Source organism: Neomonachus schauinslandi, chromosome 8, assembly GCF_002201575.2.
Source record: "Neomonachus schauinslandi chromosome 8, ASM220157v2, whole genome shotgun sequence".
Lineage (NCBI taxonomy): Eukaryota > Metazoa > Chordata > Mammalia > Carnivora > Phocidae > Neomonachus > Neomonachus schauinslandi.
In genome coordinates this window covers 49,926,107-49,938,743 of record NC_058410.1, presented here as the reverse complement: position 1 = coordinate 49,938,743, position 12,637 = coordinate 49,926,107, and the positions used below count along the sequence as shown (strand labels likewise).

Sequence of the window (12,637 nt, the reverse complement as noted above, 5' to 3'; positions counted from 1 at the left end):
TAATTAATTAAAAAGTAGGCTCCACACCCAGCATGGAGCCCAAAGTGGAGCTTGAACTCACAACCCAAAGATCAAGACCTAAGCTGAGATCAAGAGTCAGATGCTTAACTGACTGAGCCACCCAGGTGCCTCCTCAATTACATTATATCAAGTAGAACACCATTTATGTAAAATTTAAAATCTAAAATAGCAGTATATATTATGGACATACGTACATAAGAAAATATAAAATCATATGGTAACAATTTACAACAACTTTAGAATAGTGTTTACCTCTAGAAATGAAGAAAAGGTAAAGGAATGGGAGAAACTTAGCTAAGTCAACCAAATACTAATCTCAGTGCTAGATATACCGATGTCTATTATTTTCTGTATACTTGCAAAACAAACCTCACCTTTGCTCAACTCTTTATCTTTGTGGACTTCTACCATATTAGCTGGCGTACACTGAAGAATATCAGGAGACAGAACTTCAGAGTGCAATGTTAACTCAGCAGAGAACTCCTGAGATCCATCGCTGTAGTCCACTGATCCTGATAATGTTCTGCTTAATTAAAACATATCCTTTATAACAAACTAGATAACAAAGCAATAAAATTAGTTCTGAGATCTATAATAAATAACCACTTACACAGAGAAATCATTCTGTTTGAGAATTTCCTGAAGTCTCTTCTGAAAAATTTTTTCATTTTCTGTTGCTGGCACAAACCTGCGATCTTTGAATTTTAAAAGTGCATTAAAACATGTAGATAACAAATGAATGAAATATTTTCCTTTCTCTTAGAGTAGTTTTAAAATGGTAACAATTTCCTATCTTTCTCTTGACACATATAATACCACCTAAAAGTAGTCCTATTATTAAATCAAACAAAAGAGAAACAGTTGTTACTGAAGCTATAAAATTAAGCACTTAAAGTCAGTTCAAGATTAAGTTCTATAATTGTAACTTAAATCTAAAACAAAAACATTGTTCTCTACCTATAAATGTATCGCACACTCTGAACCTAGAAATTTCCCCCTTATAAAATATTTCTATCTTAGAAGGCATTCAAAATTTATCATAGCATTTTAGTGTCCAAGACATAATAAAAATTTTAATTGGACTTCAATGTATACTTACTACTGTATTTCAAATATATTTACCTTCTGAATTATGTCTTTTTATTCTTTTACATATGTCTTTAATTCTTTTAGTTTTATTTAAAATTTTTTATTGTATCCATGGCATTTATTTAAGCCCTCATATTCTTTTCTGAATGTAGCAGAATTTAGTAATACATAAAATGAGTATTTTCTTCAGAACTGTACAAGATGATCAAAGCGGGAATTTATAGGACATACCCAGTAGTTTAAGGGCAGTATTTCAAAGCTTTCATTTTCAAAGCTTAATGAACAAAATACAGTGTTTCTAAGTTGGGACTCATCTTCTGTGAGTATTCTAGCTCATTTGGAAATACAAAAGCCTAGAACATACTAGAAAATAAAAAAGGAGCTAAGAGGTGGGACAAGAAGACAAGGTAAGGTGAAAAACCAAGGACAATGAAGATGCCAATTTCTATGGGGATAGGGGGTGTGGGTGGAGGGAGAGAACAATGAGTGACACTTTGGAGGTAAAGAATTACAGTTCAGAGCAATGACAATAGGAAAAAACTAGAACATTTAAAGGTAATTTGAAAAATAAAATTTAATGTCAAGGTAAAAACTCAATGGCTTAAACTTTTCTATTAGACTATTTAGTGTAAAAAAAAAAAAAATCACCAGAGTACTATTAGGTTTATACCTTGTGATTCGGGTTGGCTAATTTGAGAAGTTTCATTTCTGTTTCTTCGCCGTTGCTTTTCATCTTCCCATATGGCCTGCAGACCAGGGTTTCCACCAATTTGAGCTATAATCACAACAATACTTCAATACAACAAGGATCAAAGTGAAAAATACTTGCTCAGAAAAAGAAATCCAAAATTAAAAAAAAAATAAATACTGCCTTAAAAAAATTACCTGCTTTGTGTAATAAAACGACCAAACATTCCCAATCTACATTATCACATTATTCCTTTTTTAGTTTTCTTCCTACTGGCTCCCAAAACCCATCAAATGAATAAGATTTAAACATGTGATGACAGCTAATACACCTAAGAGTCCCCTCCCTGGTATATAACCTGAAAATTAAAAAATTAAAAGGCAGAGTATATGAAATTCTTTTATGATGGCTAATGTATTTAGTGTCTTACTTTAGGCTCATGTCTATGCAAACATACTTACATGAATGAAAATATTAATGAAAAAATAATGACCATCTCATCAGAGGTACAGAAGAAATCTTCATAACATTTTGCATCCTCCTTCTGTAACATGTTACTTCCCTACTAATGTTTTCTTCCCTATTTTTTCCACTCTGGCCATTAAATTTTAAAATAAAAACACATATTAATAATTGTGTATATACCTTCAATGTCCAGCCGATTTAAGATATCAGCAGCTACAGCATCCACTTCTAATTCACATGTACTCTGTGGTTCAACACCTTCCAGTATTAAAGAGCTGTATTAAGAAGATATCAAAAAATATAATAATCAGGGGGTGCCTGGCTGGCTCAGTCGGTAAAGCATGCAACTCTTGATCTTGGGGCTGTGAGTTCAAGCCCCACAATGGGCAGAGATTACTTAAAAAATAAATAACATTTAAAATATATATATCACATAAAAGAAAATTTTCTGAAGACTTTTCTTATATAATTTTTCATGTTTAGTGATATTATAGTAAGTCACATTTATGACACATTTGATACTGTGTGTGTACATATAAAGAAATAAAAAACAGGAAGAGAAAAATACAAAACCTATTGTATTGACAACTCTATTGAGATCCTTTTCCAGTATATTTTATATATTTTGGTTCATTATATTTTATATATAAGGAATGTACAATGCTTTAGCATGTGGGTCATATCCAGGGTAGAATGGGATTAGATAACAGAGGGACAACAGAGGGATACAGAAACCATATATATTTGTAATGACTTGCCCAGAGGCATCTTGCTCTGTAATCACAGATGGTTGTAAAAAATGAGGACAGAATATGCAACAAGAGATAAGGGGAAGTAAGCATACTGAAAAGTGGGCAAATAATACTGTTCTCCCTGTCCTCAACTACTGCTGAGCTGAGGAACACTTTAAAAGTCTTCATAACTACAGAACTGAGAAACTATATGAGTTCAACAGTGGGATCATAGCTAAGAAAAGTGGTGATACCACAAGGCATTAATTCTTATGACAACTTCAGAGGGTTGTTCCCCACTAATGTTCTTTTACTCAAAAGCATTTTTTTTTTCATCAGAGCTGGATTAGGAAGACACCACATGACTGTCCCTGTTTGACAGAATGAACGTACAACATCTAATGTGGATACCAGTTTGCTCATTCCAAAATTTAGATCTTCTACAAATATGGACCCCAAATGAAAAGGAGAACTTTTACTAGGAAGTGGGTGATGGCAGATTTCATTAACATTTTTAGTTGAAAAGATACATATATCTTTTTCCATTGATAGGGAAGGGACATATTAGCCAACCTACCAAAATATATCCCTTTTACTTTCAGAAAAAAATAATTATCAATGTAACTTGCCTTTTTTATTCATATAATTTAATAAAATCAGTTTTGCCATGAATTGAAATATTAGATAAAATAGTTTTTGGTCAACAGTTTTCTTTTACCAAAAAGTTTCACAATTTTTGCAAGAATTATACTGTAAATTTCAAGGGTGAATTTTCCAGGAGTAGCATATTTGTGATAAAAGATGGGAAGAATAACATAAAAAAAATGCAATCTCATAGTAAAAATTTACAACTATTTCTTGCCCTTATTACAAAACTACTTTAGACATTCAGAACAGGAGGTGTTCCTAGGGAAAGAAGTAGTTTTCACAATTGAAAATTTGTTTCCAGTAGATAGAAAAACCATAAGTAAAAAATTTGAGTGAGCAAAACATGTAAACCATTCATTATAGTCATGAAAAGTAGATAAGCCATATGATAGTAACTAGACAATTGTGCCTCTCTGAACATTTCTGTTTCTAGCTTAACACAACAGACCTACTAATTAGAATCACTGAGGGTGGAGCTCAAACATCTATAATTTTAAAAGTCTCTTCAGATCAATTGATGGGCAGCCAGGGTTGAGATTACTGCAGTAGACTTGACTTTTGTGGATTCAACACTCTGGCAAAGGACCCTGAAGGTCCATGATATGTGGTAATTTACAATGAGTTAACAAGTAGGGTTAGCAGAACTGCTAACTCAGCACTCTCATCTCTTACGAGGTTGCTGCTATTTGTCATGGTCCTTGTAATAACGTTTGTGAGGGAATATAAAACGTTTAAAAAAAAAAAAAAAAAAGGTACCCAGCAAGAAGGTGATAACAACATTGGGGACGGAAATGAGACTAATAAAATCTAAGAGTACTAATCCATGACAACATTTTTTGACATTATGCTATTTGTACTTGGTGAAACAATGGATTCTCATGTTAATTACAATATAAGCATCCGCAGAATAAAAAAATGTGGGATAATCTGAGACAAAAATATATAGCTATCCTATATTTATTATAAATTCTGAGTACCTCGTCTAATTTCACTAGTTTGCCTATTCGTATCTTTGCTCATAATTTGTCAGTTGTTAAGAATAAAATGGGCTCTGGGGCGCCTGGGTGGCTCAGTTGGTTAAGCGACTGCCTTCGGCTCAGGTCATGATCCTGGAGTCCCGGGATCGAGTCCCGCATCGGGCTCCCTGCTCGGCGGGGAGTCTGCTTCTCCCTCTGACCCTCCCCCCTCTCATGTACTCGCTCTCTCTCATTCTCTCTCTCTCAAATAAATAAATAAAATCTTAAAAAAAATAAAATAAAATAAAATGGGCTCCCCCAAAACAGTCTAAGTTGCAATCTTTTCATTGTATATGGTTTCCCCAAACTTACTTCTAACCAGTAAAGCTTTACTATGACCTAACTAGAAAGATGGTTGCTTATAAACGGATTTCAAATACTAATAAATTCTGTTCTTATTTGATCAAGCAAAACACAAGTTATTAAATATGGAACTTTGAAAACTAAAGGCTCTAGTGAATAGGTAAAGTCCTTGGATCAAATTGATGTGCTCCAATATCAGAAAGATAGAGGAATGGTATCACAGGCATAAAAAAATGAAGGCAGCAAGTAGCTTCTTCGTCACTTCGCTCTGGACTGATTAGAACTTGAATTTGATGTGGTAAATAATATTTTGTCTAAACTTAATACCATTTCAACATGATTAAAAAACAATTCTGCTGTACCTGAGAGGAACCAACAAGTACACATGTATGCATATGTGAACATGTGTGTGCACGTTTATCAAAAAGTCCTAACACTTGTTAAGGTCAATCAAGAGGTAAGGCAAGTCACTGTGCATATCACTTTGAAGTCCTCGAAGTTTCGTTCTGGTACAATTATTTCTGTCATAAAACAATGTATTTCTATCATTATTTAGTGAAATTCTTTCTTAACTTTAGCTATTAAAAGCCCAAGTAGGGGTGCCTGGATGGCTCAGTCATTAAGTGTCTGCCTTTGGCTCAGGTGATGGTCCTGGGATTCTGGGATCGAGCCCCACATTGGGCTCCCTGGCTCAGCAGGAAGCCTGCTTCTCCCTCTCCCACTCCCCCTGCTTGTGTTCCCTTTCTTGCTGTCTCTCTCTCAAATAAATAAACAAAATCTTTAAAAAAAAAAAAAAAAAAAAGCCCAAGTAATTCTAAAATGTGGAAATTCTGTGAAGTACATATTAGGATCTTAAACAACATAAACTTTATATTTTTTTTAAAGATATCTCAGATACCTCTCTGAATTCTTTTTTTTTTTTTTTTTTAAAGATTTTATTTATTTATTTGAGAGAGAGAATGAGAGAGCACAAGAGGGAGAGCGGGAGAGGGAGAAGCAGACTCCCCACTGAGCAGGGAGCCTGACGTGGGACTCCAGGATCATGACCTGAGCCGAAGGCAGTCGCTTAACCAACTGACCCACCCAGGCGCCACCTCTCTGAATTCTATGTATAAAATTATTATTGATAATTTAGATAGGCACTAATTACATATCTGCTTTATGGTAGGGAATTCTAAACATCTGGAAAATGTTATCTCCTCCAGAAAGTCTAATAAATAATATACTTGGTCAAAAGAAATCACAAACTACATTATTCATACACACTATGTCAACTTACATTTTTTCCATAAAAATATTTAGAAATTTGGGAGTTATTTTTATTAAAAATATTTGCTATTTACATTTTAAATTGCTATTTTATATGTGATTTTTATTTAACAAGTTATAGGATATCAATTTACAATGCATAATGAAGACATGTTGGAGAGAAGTATAAAAATTTATACCCAGATTACTTTCATTAATTAGATAGTAAGTAGGTCTATTTTCATCTTATTTCCAAGGTCTGTTTTTAAAATGTGATTCCATTTAACATACTAATGTTGAGATTTGCTTCTCTGACAGACTTGTAGATTAAAAAATATATATAACGTTGGGCGCCTGGGTGGCTCAGTTGGTTAAGCGACTGCCTTCGGCTCAGGTCATGATCCTGGAGTCCCGGGATCGAGTCCCACATCCGGCTCCCTGCTCAGCGGGGGGTCTGCTTCTCCCTCTGACCCTCTTCCCTCTTGTGCTATCTCTCATTCTCTCTCAAATAAATAAAATCTTTAAAAATATATATATATATATAACATTAAGATTAAATTATAGTAACCACTGATTTCTGAATACATTAGGATATACATAAAGAGGTTTTTTTTTCCTTTACAACATTAACTAACCTTGGTATTTCATCTTCTTCCCACAGAAATAAAGTACCAGTAAGAGAATTTCCTGGTAGCCGATCCTTGCAAGATCCAGTTGTACGCAATGGATCACCTAGGAATAGAAAGGTAAAAGGGGATAAATTCTATTTTTAACTTGCATACAATTACCCTTTAAGTAAAATAATATATAACCTATATGACTAGTTCCTAAAATGGTGTCCTTAAAATGCATACACACACAGGAATGCATATGCACAGCTGAGAACAATGGTTCCAAACTAAGAGGGGACAAAAGTATTTCTAATATGGATATGAGAAATAGAAACAATACTTAGATACTGGAATAAAAGTATGACACATTTAAGTGTGCTATTGTGGTAGGTATGATTAAAAACTCATTTTGAAAATAATGAAGAATTAAGAATTTTTATAGACTTTAAACTCCTAGGGTATTCTGTATGTATTTCCACTAAAATTCTAGTGGAAATCAGATTCCAGATAAGATTCAAAACATACTTTAACACTAATCCCTGAACAAAAAATATGCAACACATTTCAGAAGTGGTGGCAGATAACAGTGAGTGGAAACCTGGGGCAAATGCAAAACAATTTGACCAGCAGTGGAAGAAGTGACTATGCATGTTTACTTAGTTGTCTGGGTTTCAGGCACTGAGTCCTGGGGCATACTTTGAAGTAGTCTCTCAACTTTTCTGTGATCTCTTGTGGGAATTTAAATTCTAAGAGAAAGCTTAATTGAGTAGCATGGAAAGAATCCTAAGAAAGATACTAAATTTGTAATCTTTTCCAGCTAAATGTAATGCTTTGTTTTTGTTTGTTGTTGTTATTAAGTAGGCACCATGTCAGCGTGGAGCCCAACAAAGGGGCTGGAACTCATGACCCTGAGATCAAGACCTGAGCTGACATTAAGAGTCAGACACTCAACCAAATGAACCACCCGGGTGCCCCAGTACTTTGATCTTATTTGGTGAGCTTGATCACAAAATAGTGTAATTAAAACTGAGAACAGGGGGCGCCTGGGTGGCTCAGTCAGTTAAGCGGCTGCCTCCGGCTCAGGTCATGATCCCATGGTCCTGGGATCGAGCCCTACATTGGGATCCCTGCTCAACGGGGAGTCCGCTTCTCCCTCTTCCTCTACTGTTCCCCCGGCTTGTGCTCTCTGTCAAACAAATGGATAAAATCTTAAAAAAAAAAAGCCTGAGATCAGGTACTACCATCTTTGTTATTTCCATAAAACACATGCCAAAACATGTAAGTGATTTTACATAACTTCAGAAGTTTTTAAAGACTTTGCTGTTAGGTGGCTAGGGCATTAATATGAAATTACTTTGTAAGTTGAAAATTACCATAAATATTATTTTCTAATAAATTTATATGAAAAAAATCTACACAAATTTACTGATTCAAAGTTATTGATAACATTATAAAAATTCATTTTACCTACTTTTATGTGTTTTAGCATATTTCCCTGAAGAACATGGAAACTCCCTAACTTATATATATACACACACATATAATTTTTCAATTGTGGATGTTAAAAAATGTAATATAAAATACCTCTGTGGTGCTCAAAATATTTACTCTATTTATTTTATATACTTCACCTTAACAACTATAGTAGTTAGCACCATTTCATCTGATACCTGATTATATAACTGAAATACTGAGAAAAGCTGTATATGCATATAAAATGTTAAAATTCCTAAATCTTTTTTACTTTTGAATTTACTCCATTTACAAAAGTAAGACTACATTATGTACATTAACTTGTCTTATAAAATAAAAATGTTAACTTATGCATATATATATTAATTTACTGTAAGAAGTTAACAATCAGTTTAACTATATGATGTCTGAGAAATGTAAAATAAAATATAAAAAAGTGATTCACTTATTCTTTCCATGATTTCATTATAACCTTTTATACAAAACAAGCAAGACAAAACAAACCAAAACCTGAGGGCCATTTAGTATAATGAATTAAGATATAAATTTTATTTCATCATACTTACAGCAATTTCCCTGCTTTTAATTTCCAACTAAATTTCATGTATTTCTGCCTTCAAATTGTAAAAATTTTCCATATCTTAAAAAAAATTCCTTCTAATTAACATTCTAATAATACTCATCTAACTTCTATAACTAAAATAAATGGCTTACATATATTTGACAACTCAAACTCTTCTCATGCTTTTTTCCTATTGGAAATAAACTTTTGCGAAAATTACCTCCTTTTCCTATAAATACCTCCTGTTCATAGTCTAGAATCTTTTCCATTCCTCAATCCTAATTGAACTCTCATCTATATTTGATACTAATAATCAACCTGTTATATTCTTTTATTCCCCCAATAACCTTTTTATTTTGGAATAATTTTACATTTATAGAGAAGTTGCAAGGGTAGTACAGTTTCTACGTATTGCTTACCAAGTCTCCCCTACTGTTAACATTTTACATTACAACGGTACGTCTGTCAAAATAAACTGACACAGACACATTAACTAAACTGCACACTTTATTTGAATTTCACCAGTTTTTCCACTGTTGTCCACTTTCCATTTCATAATCCTATCTAGGACACCACACTGCATCTAGTCATCCCATCTCCCTAAGTCTCCTCTGGTCTATTTCTCAGTCTTTCCTTGTTTTTCATGGCCTTGAGAATCATGAGTACTGGCCAGGTAACCTGTAGAAGGTATCCCCATGTATGGGTTTGTCTGACATTTTTCTCATCATTAGACTGTAGTAATGGGTTTATGAAGTATCACAGAGATGAAGTGTTCTCCTCATCACCTCATATGAAGGGGTACACAATATCCACATGACACCACTGAGGATGTTAACCTTCAACATTTGGCTAAGTAAGGTATAGTTCTATGGGTCTGATAAATATATAGACCCATGCAGTACCATACAGAATAATTCCTTCACCCTAAAAGTTTCCCTGTACATTTGCTTTGTAGTCAATACTCCCCTGTCCTTCAATCCCTGGCAACCACTAATATGTTTTCCATTTCTATAGTTTTGCCTTTTCCAGAATGTTATATGAATGAAATCATCCAGTTAGTAGCCTTTGGGTCTAGCTTCTTTCATTCAGTAAAATGAGTTAAAGATTCACCAATGTTGTATGAATCAATAGCTTGATGCTTTTTATTGATAAACAGTATTACACTGTATGGTTATATCACAGTTTATCCATTGCCCCAATGAGTGGACATCTTGGTTACTTTAGACTTTTAGCAATTATGAATAAAGCTGCTATAAACATTTGCATACAGATTCTTGGGCAGATAGAACTTTTAAATCACTTGGGTAAATGCAGAGGAGAACAATCGCTGGGTCATTAGTAAGTCTCTATGTATAACACAATGAGAAACTGCCAAACTGTATTCTAAAGTGGTTGCACTGTTTTGCATTCCCGCCAGCAATGAATGAGAGTTACCGCTGTTCCACATCCTTACCAGCATGTATTGCTAGTTTTGGGATTTTAGCCATTCTAATAGGTATTTAGTGGTAGCTCTTTGTGGTTTTAATTTGCATTTCCCTAATGATATATAATGTTAACAATCATCTTTTCATGTGTTAGCCATCATTACATCTTCTTTGCTAGTATCTGTCTAGGTCTTTTGAACTTTTTTTATTTTTAAAAGATTTATTTATTTGAGAGAGTTCGAGCACACATGCGCACATTGGGGGAGGGGCAGAAGGAGAGATTCTTCAAGCAGACTCCATTCTGGGCGGGGGGGCGCGCTTGATCCCACAATCCACGAGATCATGATGCAAGCTGAAACCAAGTGTCAGATGCTCAACCGACTGAGCAACCCAGGCGCCCATCTTTTGACTATTTTTAATTGGTTTGTTTGCTTTCTTACTGTTGAGAGTTCTTTACATATTCCAGATGCAAGTACTTTATCTGATATGTAATATGAAAATGTCTTCTCCCAGTGTGTGACTTATCTTTTCATTAATAGTATTTTCCACAGAGCAGAAGTTTTTAATTTTGACAAAATCAACTTAGCAGTTCCTCTTTTCATGGATCATACTTTTTGTATTCTACCTAGAACCTCATTTCCAAATCCAAGGTCAGGCAGACTTTCCCCCTTTGTTTTCTTCTGTAAGTTTGATAGTTATACATTTCACCTTTAAGTCTATGATCCATTTTGAATTACTTTTTATATAAGGTGTGAAGTATGTGTCTGGGTTCTTTTATTTTTATTTTCTGGCATCCAGTGATTCCAGCACCATTTGTTGAAAAACTATCCTTTCTTCACTGAATTATGACTGTACCTTTGCCAAAGATAAGTTGATGTTATTTGTGTGGGTCTATTTCTGGGTTCTCTTTTGTTCCATTGGTCTATATGTCCATCCTTTTACCAATACCATGCTGTCTTGACTACTGTAGCTTTGTAATACATGTCTTGAAATTGGGTAATCTGATTCCTTAAAGCTTTACTCTTGAAAATCTCTACATTGCCCACCCCCCTGCAGAAGATCTCCCAGGTAAGAAATAACAGCCCTCAAAGAATTTGGGGAAACAATTCCTGTAGGGAAGAAAGTTAAGCAGTGAAGTTATCTCTCTCCTGCCTTTCTAATATCTTCTCTCTTCCTGCCTTTACTTTCTGGTCTTTTCTCTATGGAGAAAAAGAAAGATACTGGGCAGACAGCCTACTTCATCCTTTATTAGATGATTTCTATCTTGGGGATCCTATGGACCATTTACACAACTTGGTTTATATAGAATTTTATAAAATTCTAAGATTTTGAGATGATGAGAAAAACTGGCATTTAGTAAACTGTAAATTGACACCTAAAACTGAGATTATTATCTAGTAGAATTAGTTATGAACAAATGAATTATTTTGGTCTACTTAAAAGGGGAGTCATGTTGGTCTCAATGCTTCAACTTTTGTGCATTTAAAAAATGTAATATTTAATATAAGTTGTCAATATAAAACAATCTAAATTGTTTCACATAGGGTATTATTAGCATCATCGAGAGACACGACAAACAGAACTGTAAGTGACTATAACATTATATATTAAAGCACTGCAAATAGTATTTGATAAGAATTCTGAATTATAGTTTTTCAAATTGCATCTATAATTCTAATAACTGAATTCTTTGTAGGTCTTTGGTACATGCGTGTGCACATCAGTGTTTGCTAGGTTTTGCTCATTGAGACAGTTTTCTTGTGTGACGGGTATATTCTAAATTGTGCGAACATATTATATTTGAAATGTTATTTTTAGGAATAATTTAAGACCTGTAATAAAGAAAATTCCTCTACTGTACTAGAGTATCTGAGTATCTGACCAGACTATCACCACCTCAGATCAAATTCTAGATCTGGGAATCTCTTTTATCTCCAAGGAATTCAAACTGTTGAAGTATATCAAAGATTGTTCCACTTCCTAGTTTGTAATGGCATCTTACCCAAGGAGACCCTGGGTTTTGTTTTCTGCCTCTCTCATTTGGTAAGGCTGTCTCAATGGAGGCTCCAAATTTTCCAGGATGACCAAACCCCTCAGGACAAAGGTTGATTTTCAGCAGTCTATTTCCTCTTTTGGCCAGTATTTCTTTATTGTTTTGTATCTCTTTGATGCATTTAAGATTTTTTTTTTTAAATCTTCTTAGCCTTTAGATTGTTTTTAATAGGAGGGTTGATTATAATAACTTAGTCCACTATTTAGGGAGAAAAAAATCCTCCCTGGTTACTTTTCAGAGCACAGTTTAGATACTGTAGAAGAAATGTAAGAAGTTAAACCAAAAAGAATAGCCAGTAAACTATG

At 34.0% G+C, this 12,637-nt stretch overlaps 1 protein-coding gene across 1 annotated transcript in view; it reads right to left on the bottom strand.

The window, feature by feature from the left end:
* REV3L (REV3 like, DNA directed polymerase zeta catalytic subunit) overlaps positions 1–12,637 on the bottom strand; it is a 175,534-nt gene that overhangs the window by 97,577 nt on the left and 65,320 nt on the right. Inside the window, exons 5-9 of the mRNA XM_021693690.1 lie at positions 6,845–6,941; positions 2,444–2,538; positions 1,781–1,885; positions 632–716; positions 396–544 (exon numbers count right to left, since the gene is read on the bottom strand). Of these exons, the coding sequence (XP_021549365.1) occupies positions 396–544; positions 632–716; positions 1,781–1,885; positions 2,444–2,538; positions 6,845–6,941 (531 nt within the window). The remainder of the gene's footprint in view (positions 1–395; positions 545–631; positions 717–1,780; positions 1,886–2,443; positions 2,539–6,844; positions 6,942–12,637) is intronic.